Here is an 18,939-nt window from a genome sequence, read left to right as displayed (position 1 = left end):
TTCATGATTTATGATTCAATTCATGATTTATGATTCATGATTCATGATTCATGATTCAATTCATGATTCATAATTCATGATTCATGAATATAATCATGATTCATAATTCAAGATTCATGAATATAATCATGATTCATAATTCATGATTCAATTCATTATTCATGATTCATGATTAGATTCATGATTCATGATTTATGATTCAATTCATTATTCATGATTCATAATTCATGATTCATGATTCAATTCATGATTCATGATTCAATTCATGATTCATAATTCATGATTCATGATTCAATTCATGATTCATGATTCAATTCATGATTCATGATTCAATTCATGATTCATGATTCATGATTCATGATTCATGATTCGATTCATGATTCATGATTCATGATTCAATTCATGATTCGATTCATGGTTCATGATTCAATTCATGATTCATGATTCATGATTCAATTCATGATTTATGATTCATGATTCATGATTCATGATTCAATTCATGATTCATGATTCATGATTCAATTCATGATTCAATTCATGATTCATGATCCATGATTCAATTTATGATTCATGATTCATGATTCATGATTCAATTCATGATTTAATTTATGATTCATGATTCATGATTCAATTCATGATTAAATTTATGATTCTTAATTCATGATTCAATTTGTGATTCATAATTCATGATTCATGATTCATGATTCATGATTCATGATTTAATTCATGATTCATGATTCAATTCATGATTTGATTCATGATTCAATTCATGATTCGATTCATGATTCATGATCCATGATTCGATTCATGATCCATAATTCATGATTCATGATTCAATTCATGATTCATGATTCAATTCATGATTCATGATTCATGATTCAATTCATGATTCAATTCATGATTCATGATTCATGATTCATGATTCATGATTCAATTCATGATTCATGATTTATGATTCAATTCATGATTCATATTTCATGATTCCTGATTCAATTCATGATTCATGATTCAAGATTCATGATTCATGATTCAATTCACGATTCATGATTCTTGATTAAATTCATGATTCATGATTCATGATTCGATTCATGATTCATGATTCATGTTTCAATTCATGATTCATGATTTATGATTCATGATTCATATCATGATTCATGATTCATGATTCAATTCATGATTTATGATTCGATTCATGATTCTTGATTCATGATTCATGATTCAATTCATGAGTCATGATTCATGATTCAATTTATGATTCATGATTCATGATTCGATTCATGATTCATGATTCAATTCATAATTCATGATTCATGATTCGATTCATGATTCATGATTCAATTCATGATTTATGATTCATGATTCAATTCATGATTCTTGATTCATGATTCAATTCATGATTCATGATTCAATTTATGATTCATGATTCATGATTCAATTCATGATTCATGATTTATGATTCAATCCATGATTCAATTCATGATTCAATTCATGATTCATAATTCATGATTCATGAATCAATTCGTGATTCATGATACATGATTCATGATTCAATTCATGATTCATGACTCAATTCATGATTTGATTCATGATTCAATTCATTATTCATGAATCAATTCGTGATTCATGATACATGATTCATGATTCAATTCATGATTCATGATTCATTATTCAATTCATAACTCATGATTGAATTCATGATTGAATTCATGATTCATGATTGAATTCATGATTCATGATTGAATTCATGATTCAATTCATGATTCATGATTCATGATTCGATTCATGATTCATGATTTATGATTCATGATTCAATTCATGATTCGATTCATGATTATTGATTCATGATTCATGATTCGATTCATGATTCATGATTCATGATTCAATTCATGTTTCATGAATCATGTTTCGATTCATGATTCAATTCATGATTCATGATTCATGATTCGATTCATGACTCAATTCATGATTCATGATTCAATTCATGATTCATGATTCATGATTCAATTCATGATTCAATTCATGATTCATGATTCATGATTCAATTTATGATTCATGATTCAATTCATGATTCAATTCCTGATTCATGATTCATGATTCAATTTATGATTCATGATTCATGATTCATGATTCATGATTCAATTCATGATTCATGATTCATGATTCAATTCATGATTCAATTCACGATTCATAATTCATGATTCATGATTCAATTCATGATTCATGATTCAATTCATGATTCATGATTCATGATTCAATTCATGATTCATGATTCATGATTCATGATTCAATATATGATTCATGATTCAATATATGATTCATGATTCATGATTCAATTCATGATTCATAATTCATGATTCATGATTCAATTCATGATTCATGATTCATGATTCAATTCATGATTCATGATTCATGATTCAATTCATGATTCATGATTCATGATTCATGATTCGATTTATAATTCTTGATTCATGATTTGATTCATGATTCATGATTCATGTTTCAATTCATGATTCATGATTTATGATTCATGATTCATATCATGATTCATGATTCATGATTCAATTCATGATTTATGATTCGATTCATGATTCTTGATTCATGATTCATGATTCAATTCATGATTCATGATTCATGATTCAATTCATGATTCAATTCATGATTCATGATTCATGATTCAATTCATATTTCATGAATCATGTTTCGATTCATGATTCAATTCATGATTCATGATTCATGATTCGATTCATGATTCATGACTCAATTCATGATTCAATTCATGATTCATGATTCATGATTCAATTCATGATTCAATTCATGATTCATGATTCATGATTCAATTTATGATTCATGATTCATGATTCAATTCATGATTCAATTCCTGATTCATGATTCATGATTCAATTTATGATTCATGATTCATGATTCATGATTCAATTCATGATTCATGATTCATGATTCAATTCATGATTCATGATTCATGATTCATGATTCAATTCATGATTCATGATTCATGATTCATGATTCATGATTTATAATTCAATTCATGATTCAATTCACAATTCATGATTCATGATTCAATTCATGATTCATGATTCATGATTTATGATTCAATTCATGATTTATGATTCATGATTCATGATTCATGATTCAATTCATGATTCATAATTCATGATTCATGAATATAATCATGATTCATAATTCAAGATTCATGAATATAATCATGATTCATAATTCATGATTCAATTCATTATTCATGATTCATGATTAGATTCATGATTCATGATTTATGATTCAATTCATTATTCATGATTCATAATTCATGATTCATGATTCAATTCATGATTCATGATTCAATTCATGATTCATAATTCATGATTCATGATTCAATTCATGATTCATGATTCAATTCATGATTCATGATTCATGATTCAATTCATGATTCATGATTCATGATTCATGATTCATGATTCGATTCATGATTCATGATTCATGATTCAATTCATGATTCGATTCATGGTTCATGATTCAATTCATGATTCATGATTCATGATTCAATTCATGATTTATGATTCATGATTCATGATTCATGATTCAATTCATGATTCATGATTCATGATTCAATTCATGATTCAATTCATGATTCATGATCCATGATTCAATTTATGATTCATGATTCATGATTCATGATTCAATTCATGATTTAATTTATGATTCATGATTCATGATTCAATTCATGATTAAATTTATGATTCTTAATTCATGATTCAATTTGTGATTCATAATTCATGATTCATGATTCATGATTCATGATTCATGATTTAATTCATGATTCATGATTCAATTCATGATTTGATTCATGATTCAATTCATGATTCGATTCATGATTCATGATCCATGATTCGATTCATGATCCATAATTCATGATTCATGATTCAATTCATGATTCATGATTCAATTCATGATTCATGATTCATGATTCAATTCATGATTCAATTCATGATTCATGATTCATGATTCATGATTCAATTCATGATTCATGATTTATGATTCAATTCATGATTCATATTTCATGATTCCTGATTCAATTCATGATTCATGATTCAAGATTCATGATTCATGATTCAATTCACGATTCATGATTCTTGATTAAATTCATGATTCATGATTCATGATTCGATTCATGATTCATGATTCATGTTTCAATTCATGATTCATGATTTATGATTCATGATTCATATCATGATTCATGATTCATGATTCAATTCATGATTTATGATTCGATTCATGATTCTTGATTCATGATTCATGATTCAATTCATGAGTCATGATTCATGATTCAATTTATGATTCATGATTCATGATTCGATTCATGATTCATGATTCAATTCATAATTCATGATTCATGATTCGATTCATGATTCATGATTCAATTCATGATTTATGATTCATGATTCAATTCATGATTCTTGATTCATGATTCAATTCATGATTCATGATTCAATTTATGATTCATGATTCATGATTCATGATTCAATTCATGATTCATGATTTATGATTCAATCCATGATTCAATTCATGATTCAATTCATGATTCATAATTCATGATTCATGAATCAATTCGTGATTCATGATACATGATTCATGATTCAATTCATGATTCATGACTCAATTCATGATTTGATTCATGATTCAATTCATTATTCATGAATCAATTCGTGATTCATGATACATGATTCATGATTCAATTCATGATTCATGATTCATTATTCAATTCATAACTCATGATTGAATTCATGATTGAATTCATGATTCATGATTGAATTCATGATTCATGATTGAATTCATGATTCAATTCATGATTCATGATTCATGATTCGATTCATGATTCATGATTTATGATTCATGATTCAATTCATGATTCGATTCATGATTATTGATTCATGATTCATGATTCGATTCATGATTCATGATTCATGATTCAATTCATGTTTCATGAATCATGTTTCGATTCATGATTCAATTCATGATTCATGATTCATGATTCGATTCATGACTCAATTCATGATTCATGATTCAATTCATGATTCATGATTCATGATTCAATTCATGATTCAATTCATGATTCATGATTCATGATTCAATTTATGATTCATGATTCAATTCATGATTCAATTCCTGATTCATGATTCATGATTCAATTTATGATTCATGATTCATGATTCATGATTCATGATTCAATTCATGATTCATGATTCATGATTCAATTCATGATTCAATTCACGATTCATAATTCATGATTCATGATTCAATTCATGATTCATGATTCAATTCATGATTCATGATTCATGATTCAATTCATGATTCATGATTCATGATTCATGATTCAATATATGATTCATGATTCAATATATGATTCATGATTCATGATTCAATTCATGATTCATAATTCATGATTCATGATTCAATTCATGATTCATGATTCATGATTCAATTCATGATTCATGATTCATGATTCAATTCATGATTCATGATTCATGATTCATGATTCGATTTATAATTCTTGATTCATGATTTGATTCATGATTCATGTTTCAATTCATGATTCATGATTTATGATTCATGATTCATATCATGATTCATGATTCATGATTCAATTCATGATTTATGATTCGATTCATGATTCTTGATTCATGATTCATGATTCAATTCATGATTCATGATTCATGATTCAATTCATGATTCAATTCATGATTCATGATTCATGATTCAATTCATGATTCATGATTCGATTTATAATTCTTGATTCATGATTCGATTCATGATTCATGATTCATGTTTCAATTCATGATTCATGATTCATGATTCATGATTCAATTTATGATTCATGATTCATGATTCGATTCATGATTCATAATTCAATTCATAATTCATGATTCAATTCATAATTCATGATTCATGATTCGATTCATGATTCATGATTCAATTCATGATTTATGATTCATGATTCAATTCATGATTCTTGATTCATGATTCAATTCATGATTCAATTCATGATTCATGATTCATGTATACGCATCAAGCTTTGATGCATAGAAACAAACAAATACTGAAAAAGCTAACACTGAAAATGAACTTTATAAAAACATCCCTACAAAGGCAATTGTACACAACCATAAGCAAAGCACACAAAGCTAAATCAATTTTTTTTATCCGCCACATATATAAAGGAAATGTAATAGCACAATTTTAAATTTGTAAAAAAATCTTAGAACATCTATATAATAGAAAGACATCACATAGCAAATCCAACTTAACCATACTTGCCAACTCTCCCTGAATGTCAGGGAGACTCCCTGAAACAGGGGTGATCTCCCTCACTCCTTGAAGAACCTGGCATTCTCCCTGATGCTGAGCCAGTACAAGACGTGGTTGGCCTTGCTATCTGTGGCATGATGACACAGTTAAGAAATTGTATCCTATGTCCATGTATTGATGGCTATGGAGGTGGCCATTTTCATTGAGACCAAGATTTAATTAAAGACTGACAGGTAAGACAACATGACTTCAGTAATAGAAACAGAAATGTAAAAGACACTTCAGTCTCTAGAGATTCAGTCTCTAGCTGCTTTTCTTTAACGCATAGTTGCCTACTCTCCTGGAATGTCTGGTAGACTCCCGCATTTCTGGGAGACCTCCCAGGCTCCCTGAGAGCAAGGCAACCTCCCGGTTCCCACCCCCGCAATAGATAAGTGGCGGGGGTGGGGCTTAAGGACTCAAATGGCATGTCATCTTAGCCCCGCCCCCTGCTGTAATTGGCCAAAGGTGTGACAATCCATTAGGGGGCAGTGCCAAAATGATGTGAATCATCAAGCCCTAGCCCCCGCAAGCCCACCTCGCCCGGGAACTCCCTGAAGCCAACGAGGGAAAGTTGGCAAGTATGAACTTAACCAATGAAGAATGCTAATCAAAACACGAAGGGTGGAACAAAAGCGTAAGTGTAACTTGCAATTGAAAAAGTAGCACGCAAGTGTATGTGTATGTATGCCATATTCACAGTTATAGATACGTTTAGGTCTGAATGAGTAGCAGTTGCGCCCGCTTGACTACAGAGACACCCCACAAACAATTTGCAAATATGTACAAAAACCTGTTATTATATATGTTGGTAATGCAATTGCTAATACAGCAGGAATAAGTTCCTGATGAGAATTTTTTTTATATATAAATATAATTGCGACAACATGCTTGGCAATCCTAATCTATAGTTGAACGAATCATTCACAAATCTCATCATCCGCTACTTCCACCTGACCTTGATCACCCGCAAATAAAACCATTTTCTTTCCAGTACATTGCCTACGTTAGAACACCCCTTCCATCCCCCATCATGCCTCTTTAAGCATAAGCAGCCGTAAGTGACAAACAGTTGCAAGTCTGAATATCCACAGTTGTGTAAGTTTACTTTCTGAGTTTGCGCAGTTCCAAATATCTCATTCTGAATCAGGCTCTAAATGTCTTCAAAAAAGACAATGAAAAAATAATAACACCAGCAAATAAAAGAGGATGTATGTAGTCATTATGGACATAATCAAATATATAGAGGAAGCTAGAAGATGCCTATCTGACTCCCACACATACAAAAAATTAATGTATGACCAAACTAGCAATTTCATTTCAAAACTAAGTAAAATGCAGGAAGGAGAACTAGCAGACAACATTCTTAACCAACAAGAATCCAGTACCTACAAACCAAACAGCCCCCTGATAACACTGCAATGAATATTATGGACAGATCCTTCTGCTGCTGTTCTTCTGCAGATGATTGCATAATAACAATCTCTACACTGGATGGAAGTGAGTCCGTGAGAGTGAATTTTATAGTAGCATTGCAATGCAAGGAAGGCCTTCCCCTGTCATGGATTGCAACTACAATACTCAAGTCTTTAACTTGCAAAGCATCCATTTTTCTGGTTAATGATAATTCACCGGTCACTCTGTTTATAGCAAAAAGTCTCTGGGTGTCTTGTACTATAGAGTAAAATAGTTGGGCATTCAGCCCTTCGTCATTATCTACGCCTGTAATCTGTGAAACTAGATAATTTTGTGGAGCATTGATTGGCAGCATAATTTCAGTGAAGCCATTATCCAGCAAGGGAAATGTTATTACAGGTGCATTGTCATTTTCATCAATTATTTTGATTTTTATCTGTGTACGAGTTGAAAGTTGTGGAACACCATTGTCAGCAGCCTCTACTTCAAGGTCTAGTTGTTTAATCTTTTCATAATCCAAAGATCTCACAGCACGTAGTACACCTGACTCTGGATTAATAGCAACAAATGTAGTCAAGGACTGTCCCATTACTTTTGCAGCAACCAGTCGGTAAGATATTTTGGCATTGAGTCCAAAATCAGGGTCTTTTGCAATCACAGTAGTGATGTAAGCCCCAGCAGAATTATTTTCCAGAACAGACACTTCATATATTTGCTTTGTAAATACAGGAGCATTGTCATTTTCATCACTTACCCTGATAGTATACTGCTTTATTGTTTTCAGTGAAGAAAATCCTAGATCCTCAGCCACCAGTGTCAGGTTGTATTCTACTATCCTTTCCCGATCTAGAGGTGAGGTAGTGACTATCATGAAGCTGTCCTCATAGGCTTGCTGCAGCTTGAAATGCTGGTGCCCATAGAGTGTGCACTGAACTTGGCCATTTGGACCAGAGTCTCTATCTGAGGTGCTGATCAGTGCTACAAAGCTGTCTTTAGCAGTTGTCTCAGTTATGTAGGCTATTCCCTTGTTCACAGAAGTCAGGGGGGTGATGGTTATAGCTGGGGCATTATCATTTACATCTATGACATGAACAGTTATTTTACAGGTAGCTGTTAAGGGGTTAGAACTCAAATCCTGCGCTTGTACATCAAATTCATAGGTTTGTTTAGTTTCATAATCAACTTTACCTGCAAGAATTACACTGCCTGATTTGGGATTGATATTAAAGAGCTGACATACCTCTGGAGAGACTTGAGGGCTGAAGCTATAAATAATTTCTCCATTTGCCCCTTCATCAGGGTCGGCTGCATTCAGGTCCATTAGTAGGTATCCTACAGGAGCATCCTCCATTATGTCCACTGTGACAGCACTTTTCTCAAAAACTGGGCTGTTATCATTAAAGTCCAGGACACGAACATTAACCACTGCACTGCCAGAAAGTGATGGACTTCCTCCATCCATAGCCACTAATTCTAAGGAGTATGCAGACTGACTTTCTCTATCCAGCTCTTTCATGAGTACCAAATCTGTATATTTTACCCCATCTGCTCTGGTCTGCACATCAATACTGAATTGACTATTAGCTGAGATTTCATAGTTCATTATAGAATTTGTTCCAATATCTTCATCAATTGCTATTTGTAAAGGAATCCTGGTACCCACTGGTGAATTTTCAGATATATTCACATGTATCTCAGAGCTGGTGAAGTGAGGTCTGTTATCATTAATGTCTCTTACCTCCAATTTCACATTAATCAGCTTTAGCTGACCCTTGGAAAAACTGACCACGTCCAGTGCCAGGATACAGTTTAGAGACTGCTTGCATATATGTTCTCGGTCTATCCTCTCCACAATACTCAGCTGTCCATCACTCTCCTGGATATGTACAAGGGAGCTGTTAAACTGTTTCATGAGGTGGAAATTGCTTGCAGGTCTGTCTGTGGAGTTAAACATAGAGTGCTCTGACAAAACTGCAATTACTGTTCCTGGGGCTTCTTCCTCATAGATGTAGTAATGAGCAATTTCTCCAAAAGAAAGTGAAGACATCACACCCAGCAAAAGTACTGGAAGGAATCTTAAAAGGTTCAGCATTTTCAGTCCTTCTTTTAGGATTTACACCTATTTAAACAGCAAAGTTAAAAGTCTTAGTGGTGTATCCTGCAAAGGAAAAAAAGTAGCATCAACGAAGCCCACCAGCTGTGAAATCACTCAGCACAATCCTGTTAAGTGGCTCCTATGTTCAGGACTGGAGAGTGTGGATAACTGCCTGTCCCCATCTCTTTCCTCAGGTTATATGCTCAAGGTTATGCAAATTAACCCCCTCCTTCACCAGGCTCTTGTCTCCAAGACAAATGGTCACTGAGGCTGAGCAAATGAGGTTGTCATTAACAGAGATCTCAGTTGGAGGCCAACTAATATACAGTTATATTTTGTGACATCTCAACAAACCCATGTTCTCCTAGAATACAAGTAGTCTGAAAATGTCAAATGAAAAAGAACGCATAGGAAACTGAATAAACCTATGCAATGAAACGTGATTAAATTAAGGTTGCGTTTGATTGTAAATAATGTTACTGAAAAAATAATCAATGTTTAAATCACAGTTATGTACTTTGTCTATAGCGCTATAAAATAAAAAACAAGCTCTATTTCAGTTTTTTGTATGTAATTTTTTCAGTTATAAATGCACAAATACACTTATATTTATATAAACACACAACACACATATACAATGTTATAATAATCACTTACTATTTTATTTTAATATAATTTATCTGTATTTTATATAATAGTTAACATACACTGCACACTAAAGAATTATGAATGTATAACTCATATATGTAATGTTATTAGTCCTTATTTGTATAGCACCGTTAGAGCTCAAATTTTACATTTCCAAACACACAAATGCACTTTTTTCAAAAATTCAATTAACCTACCAGTAAGTTTTTCTAACATTTACACAGGGAGAACATATACATTACACACAAATAGTTTCCTGATTGAAATTGAGCCCATGGCCCCAGTGATATGTGAAACAATGCAATGCCTTTGTGCCACTCTGTGCCCCCCATACTTACGATATTTTTAATAACATAATATAATTGTATAAAGTTGTATTTATTGTGTTATCTTTATCAAGGTCATTTATAGAAGCTCCTACATTAATTAATTATCTAGATCACTCCCTCCAGGCAGCGTTTTCCCCACTAGATAAAGTAGATTGCATCATTACATATTTTGCATACTATGTAAACAGACTTAGCTTACTCTTATCTCCTGAGAGAACTAAATGCGAAACACGTGTTGGGATCAGGCTGGGATTTTTAACGATATAGATAACTAATATATGACATATATGATTGTTAATTATGTGAAAATTGATTTCTATAATCAAGATTGTGTGTGGATTAAACTGGTTATGAATGAATATTTAAATGTCACCAAGTTTAATAGAATTAATATATGATACATTTTATATTTATAACAATAAACTGAATATCTTTATTGCATTCATTTTCTGATTATCATGTGATTTAAGTGCTATATGGTAATAAATGTTTATTGTGTAATATCTAATCATGATTTTGTATATAATGATGTTTGCCTAATAATTGATTTGGCAATTATTAGTAGGTCAATTTTCCAGTAAGATTTGTTATATCCTTCTGAATTTATATTTCACTATTTATTGGTATCAATATTTACATATTAGTGTCAGAATTGATGAATTACCTAGCCCCACATTTTATCTTACAATTGTTTTCAAACTTGAGAATTACGTTATTGTCTTGCATTTACTCCAAAAACATACTGGTAAGTTAATTGGCTGGTATCAAATTGCCCCTAGTCTCTCTGTCTGTCGGTGTGTATGTTAGGGAATTTAGACTGTAAGCTTCAATGGGGAAGGGACTGATGTGAGTGTGTTCTCTGTACAGCACTGTGGAACTAGTGGTACTATATAAATAGCTGATGATGATGATGATGATGATTAAGATTTATAATCATGTAATCAAATAAAATATTTGCATATATTTTGTGTGCTCCTTTACTATTTAATTTTCTTTAGAGTGTTTAAGTATACTGGCTGTTGGAATACTCCCTCTATAGTGGTAATACTTTATTTTATAGTGGAGTAATTCATAATAAAAAAGTACATTTGCTATCGCCGGCCCGTTTAGTACGTATACACACAGATACAGCAAATGGATCAGTTAAATTGTAGTTTATTATGTTCAGACATATTATAATTAATTTATTTATCAATTTATTTTGCATTTAACTTTTTATTTTATGTTTACTGTATAGTTTGCTAGTAATATTTTAACAGAGGTTGCATATTTAAACAGGGTGTTGTATACAATTAAATCCTATTATTTAGAAGGACATGTATGAGATGTTGTGGATAAGGGGCCTCATGTAGCGTAGAGTTGCAAGAGTAAATTGCATCCGAAAAAAAGACACATTCTACATAGTATGCTGAGTGGGACACATCTCAAGTAATCGTCATCATTATTAGTTTGCAGCTTACACCAGGGGTAGAGCTACAAATGTCCCTGATAGGAGTTGCTGCGTCTGCGTCCAGGTCTACATTGTTTACATTTACTTGAAGATGCCCCTATTGTACATTTCCTCGCCTGCACACACCTTGCCTCTCTCAATCCAACTCTATATGCATGTGACCAGGTGTGTGACACTCAATCTTCAGACCCTAAAGAGACATATATGAGGGACTGCGCAGAAGAACGGTACATATGTAAATAAGCCATGTGTATGCTTTCAGTTCTGTTACTATAAGCCTAAACAGGGTTTTATTGTGCATGCGCTGGTCCCTGGACATGCTCAGAGGAGGTGAGCAGGAGCATGTGTAGTAGATGGAACAGCATACTGCTCCAGCAGTAGTTCTGACACTGCATGTGACCAAGCTTTTGTTATCATTAGCACTGTTTTCTCCAGTGCTATTAGTTGCATGCAATTTTAATCATGCAACTATTATTTACTCTTGTAGCACCAACTATAGGACTGATCAACAGAAGCAGGAAACTTGCATTGTTTTCTAAATTAAATATATTGTGAATATTCCACCGGTTAAATACAACTGATAAGTCATCTATTGTTCCCCATGCCATGCATATGTACCTGGTAAACAATAAGTCATCATCATTAGCGTGTAATGTACATGCCTTGTAGCAGGCGCATAAAATACACCTCCTTACAGACGTATATACATATTTCTACAGGTCTTCTAGTTCTGCATTTATGTAAAAACGCCTTTACTGCATTTGACCTACATTAAAATGCAAGAATAGCGTAAACCTGCATGGGTGCTTATGTGTGCGCCCACTGTGGGCATGTGCAGAGTGATTTCACACAAGATACGGCATATGTCCCATTCTGCCTCAGTCCCAAAGTGAGTATTCTGCTCATGTGGATGTGCTCCAAGGGTTGGTGCTGGCAATCATCTGCTCTAAATCTCTGAATTTGGTTTTGCAATTTCTACAGCAATCAGTTGGTAATACCATGCGCCTTTAGGGTGATGTATACATTTGTTGTCATTAATTGCGTGTTCTACCTCCTCTATCCCAAACTGTAAGGCTGGTGTTACATGGGTGTTTTTGAACACTGTTCTTAAGCCCTTGTAGGCATACACAGCAGTGGAAATACGCAAATTAGTCCTATATACCAAAAAGAGAAAAAGTTGAATATGCACTTAAAATTTTTTGAAATTTGAATACATGATCAAATATCCATAATATAGATAAAATGTATAATGATAGGCAAATTAGCAGCTTTACATGATAGTACAAGTACATAGTTGCAGCTGCAATGGGCTGATGGTCTTACATACCGCTACTTCTGCAACAGCTTTGATTGTAAAACTATTAGATTGTAACTATGTTCATTCACTTACATTTTCCATATCGCCACTTCTAAATTTCCACTTTGACCACTTGTCACAGCATATAAGTATAACGACCCTTTCACATGGGTGAATGAGTATCACGGCCCGTGTGAAGTGTGAGCAGGTATAACACCTGAATGGGTGTGGAGTGAGTGTTCACGGGACACAAGTATTTAAAAAAAATGTCTTGGAAAAAAATACAAGAAGTATTTACTATAAAAACAGCAGATATATTATTATTATTATTATTATTATTAATAATATTAATAATAGTAATAATAATAATAATAATAATTATAGCACTAAACATATATATATATATATATATATATATATATATATATATATCACATATATTATACACAGAGGCTGTTGCTAAAGGGTTATATGCAATTATAATAAATAGTACAAAAAGAAACAAGTACCGTCAAACCTGTTAGCAATAAAAAAGGTAATACGATTTAAAATTGATTGATGTATACATAAAAGGTAATAATAATAATAAGGTGCCAAATATTTTAAATAACAGACCTTTATTACGGATAAACAAATAATAGTTTTGCAAATATTACATAAGGTAAAAGCAAAGATAATCAATATAGTGCAATACAGTATGTATCAATAGCCCATAGAATTGTACAATAAGGACCTCATTTACAGTTGGATGCAAAGTCCGTTTTTGGTGCATCCAACAAAAAAATACTATCACGCATGTACAGAAAGCACCATATCCGCCTGTATCTTGGACGCAATTAACATTTGCGACAACTTGTGGCTCACTACGAGAGAATGGGCGGAACGCGTAATTGTGAAGGCGTGACCATGTAAATAAATCCTAGTCGCAGTGAGGCGCAGACGCAACACACATCAAAACAAGGCCAAAGTTGTGCGGCAGAAATTATGTGGTGCAAAGGTTAGGTAGCTGCAGGAACTGCTCGCCGCTCGATAGGGTATTAAGAGTGGGACGCAACTGGGGTTGCTTGCCACTCGTAATACCCTACCAAGCTGCGGCACACTCCCACTCCTACACTTCTTAAACGGACTATGCGTCCGACTCTAAATGAAGTCCTAAATGTACCCTCTATTTAGGAATCCTTGCTCCTATTTAAGAAATAATGTTCCCTATGTATATCTGTAGGTTTAAATTAGTCTGTATATTGTAAGTGTATTGTTAAATCAATTCTTAAAGCACAGTTTGAATAATGAAATTATATTACAATAGCATGATACTTTTACTCTATAGTACATAGCCAGATGCAGTTATCTGACGTTTTAGAGTTCAATAAAGCAAAGCCTTTGAACTTCAATAATTAGTCCTACCTTTATTATAAAAAGTCATTAAAGCAGATAGTGTTTACAGACAATCATAGTACAGACCTGTGTGTATATATGTGTAGGTGTATGTTTGTGCATGTAGGTGAATGTTATTTAGACCATAATTCTTATACATACAGACAAAAGACTCATTACAAGTTTAATTCATGGTGAGGATGGAGGGATGTTGGCCGCTAAACTTTATAATAATTTGTCCTTCACTTTTCTCTGTCGTTCTCCTATTCCCACCCCAAACTCACCTTGTCTCAAACAACTGTCTCCTTCTCCTGTCCTTTGACTTTATATGACATGTGTGACTGATCCCCGGTAACATTTAGTACACGAGTGTTCTGGGCAGAGAACGCTGATGCTTCAGGAAAGGGAGAAACCAGACGCAGCGTTTGGGTACAGAATATAATGCTGTGAATTGCCGTGAGGAACTAAGAAACGTTTTCCAGTGGGTATAAGGTAGTGACTTCTGGGGGAGAATGAGCGGATCATGTAAAATGCAAAATATCCCAAAAGCAAAGTTTAAGATGTCAAACTTCATGTTTAAGCTTCTATACTACAGATATTGGTATTCTATAAAGTAACATGTGGAATTGGCACAGTTTTGTCAAAATATATTATTATAATAAAGTAGGTGGTATTTTAAGACTACGTTATCTTAATGCATATCCTTCGCTCACGGAGCTGCAAGCAAAATTCAGTGTTGAAATGACCGTAGTAAGGGTAAAAATGCAGCTATTCCCGTAGTAAAGGAATAGAATCTGCCCCATAAAGAACATAGGAAATCAACATTAATGCTGAAGGAAGTAAAGGATGTATTACACGCAAATAATCTTTGAACCTGATTCATCAGAGTACGCATCATGTGCACAATGTGCGTTTGTTTAAAAAAAAAAAAAAAAGCGTTTAAATCAGCTCTGCGTACTTCAACAAGGCACAGATCTGAAGATACGTGCACTGATGAATTATACATTCTCAAAAGAATGCACAGAAATAAAAAAAAAATGAATTAATGTCACCTGTTAATAATATAGGCGTTAATGATAAAACAGATACTAATAAAAAAAAGTTTTGTTTTAAAAATAAAATAAAAAAATTCCTCCATGAAATACATTTATTAAGATGTTGTCTACTGAGCATAAAATACATTATTACAGTTGCTGGTGATTGCAAACACATGTTATAGCATGCATAGGAGCCTGTCACCACTACTGATCAGGACTTAGACTAGTCCTGTAGCTGGAGCAAGAGAAACGGCAGAAAAACAAGTAACTTTGTGATGCTCATAGCTTGATTCGGACGTGGCTGCGTGTGGTTGAGTTTGGCATGCCCTTACTGTACATTGACTACGGCCAAACGCTCCGTCCCTGCCCCAGTCCCTTCCCGAAATCATAGGCTGTAGTAAATGTACGTTGCATGTGAAGACAGAATGGACATGGCTGTGTTTACTGGCGTGCGGTCCGGATCTGGGTGTGCGCAGAGTGATTTTGCGTACGATACAGGCGTATACGTGCTTTGTTGAATCAGGCCCTATGTGAGTAAAATGAAGAACAGAAATGGTTGCATTACTATTTTTAGTGCTTCAGAAGCTCTTATTTTCTGGGCAGTGTGATTTGTGGTTTTATTTAAGACCCATTTCGGGTTTTCCAACAAGCCAGCAAACTGCTAGTAATAAGGAATTGCACATGATGAGGTACTGCTAAAAGGCTGCTAGACAGTTCATTCATTCTCTCAATACCTGGGGAGGAGGTCAGGTGACTCCTGAGAGAAACTGCAATTTGTGATCTGAAAGTTCGATTGTTTTGTGTGCATGTGTGTCTGGGACACTAGGCCCCTCACTTTAGACTGATACACCACACTTGCTTGTGATTTGAAGGGTATATATATATACACAAGTTAACCCGTGCATGATACTCATGCATTCTAGTCAAATCAAGCTACTTAAGGTGTTAAAAAGGTTCTTGTCATGCATTTGTGCCTAGCCCAGGCCTCCTCAGGGGAAGAGCGTTACTTCCCGATGCAAGCGCCCTTTTTTAACGTGGTTTTGTCCACATGTCACTATCTCATCATTTTTCTCCATCACATCATCCTTCATCTTCATCGCCACATCCTTCATCAAGCTACTTAAGGTGTTAAAAACTCCCCACTGTCACCCCCGGCAACCACCAACCACTCCCAACTGTCACTTCTCCTTCAAGAAATATATAGGTCAGTGTATAACTCTGCCCAGCAGGTGGCGCGGCAGCTTGGTTTTTTTTTTTTTCACACACGCCACTAGGCATTTATATAGTAGAAGATATATAGATATATATATATATATATGGACTCTCACTGTTTTGAGTTAGGACCACACTATTAGCAGAAGCACCTTGACTTATCATGAGTTGTTCATTTATTTTATAAAATATTTTTTTTGCATGCGTTCTGATGAGCCTTTATATTGCACATATGTTTGATAGTGTCCTGCTCTGTGTTTTGGTCTACGTACAGTAAGTAACATTTAGGCAGAGAGTACTTACACCCAGATTAAAAAGGAAACTTAACTCAAGAATTACGCTCAAGTTCTGTGATTGTTTTTCAACCGTAAGTTTCGTTCTGACTTAATTCCGGCCCATTATGTCGTTTTTTTGTTTTTTTTTTTAAAGGCAGTAACCCTAGAGAGTTTACCCCAAGGGGTTGCGACAATTAAACGGACTGGGTGTGATCAGTAACCTGACTGAGTGTTCTAGTTACAGCGATCAATGACAGTAAATGACAATTGGTGCATTCTGGGCAAATGGTTTTTATGTTGCCACAAGCAGAAAGTTAAATTTAGTGGTATTTGCCCTGATTCTTCTGGGTTCTATGGATTATCTCACCAAAACATAACAATAAATGGACCAGGTCAGCTCTGTTGGACTCCTGCAATTATATAACAACAACTATATATATTGGCAAACATGAAGCTCCTATAATAAGACAATATTTTTATATAATGGTGCCCTGGAGCACTGAGGTCCTTTGTTACACTCTACCCCCTCCTGTCTATAGACTGGTTGAGGCGTAGAGGATATACAGTTATTATCTATGTTTAGGCAGAGACTTAATAGCTTCCATGAATTCTTTTCTGCAGATAAAAATGATGTGTGGAACGATAGAATTGGACCTACCCAACGTGACGTACCCACTAGACTGGATCATAGTATAGTAATGCATTAAAGAAAAAAACACAACAAAAAATAGATGTTCCACAGAACACAAACAAAAACAACAAAAGCGCTGACAATTCTACATACTATACACGTCGTCAGTCTTGCCTGCAGCTTTTTAAGGCAAAGAGATGCATTTGTTGGTTTACCGTTCTTTTGTATTCCGTGTTTTAGACTTCGCAGCCGCAGGACAGTTTTGAACATCAAAAGATTAAACTATTGTGCAAAAGTGGGAAACAGAATCACTCATGATATAAACGCTGTATATGAAGTTTACATCAAAGCATAGAGCAGTTGCATTAAAGTAAAATATACTCATCGCTCGTACGGTGGAGTAAACATTCTGTAGCCTATAAATTCACTAGGAGCTAGTGACATCACCGGATGCAGAAATATGGCCTTATAGGTGTATCTAGAAGAGGGTGTACCCAGCAACAACCCCGATTGTGGAGGCTGAACAGAGTCAGGGCCACTAGAGTTAATGGAGGTTTGTTTGTGCGAGGAAACAGAAATGTTGAAGTGAGAGAGGAGCTTAGAGAAATGCACAAATAGAAGATATATTTTAGCATTACCTAAGAACAGAACTTATGTACATTGGTAGGATCCCTTAACTAGATCGGCATTCAACGATCAGAACCTCTAGTCTCCCTCTTATGATGTAACTCAGTTTGGCTGCGTGTCCTGAAGAGGGTGTTTAATTATTAAGACGATTGTAAGACAAATTTATTGAGCTCTAGACAACAACCACTTTCTAG

The 18,939-nt window shown here is 33.9% G+C and overlaps 1 protein-coding gene across 1 annotated transcript; it reads right to left on the bottom strand.

The window, feature by feature from the left end:
- Positions 1-7,720: 7,720 nt before the first annotated feature.
- LOC142131525 (protocadherin-8-like) lies at positions 7,721-9,939 on the bottom strand. The gene has a single exon (XM_075194398.1). The coding sequence runs from the start codon at positions 9,860-9,862 to the stop codon at positions 7,721-7,723; it is 2,142 nt and encodes a 713-aa protein (XP_075050499.1). The 5' UTR covers positions 9,863-9,939.
- Between the last annotated feature and the right edge of the window lie 9,000 nt (positions 9,940-18,939).

Source organism: Mixophyes fleayi, unplaced genomic scaffold, assembly GCF_038048845.1.
Source record: "Mixophyes fleayi isolate aMixFle1 unplaced genomic scaffold, aMixFle1.hap1 Scaffold_35, whole genome shotgun sequence".
NCBI classification, from domain to species: Eukaryota; Metazoa; Chordata; class Amphibia; order Anura; family Limnodynastidae; genus Mixophyes; species Mixophyes fleayi.
This window is presented reverse-complemented; position numbering and strand designations above follow the sequence as displayed.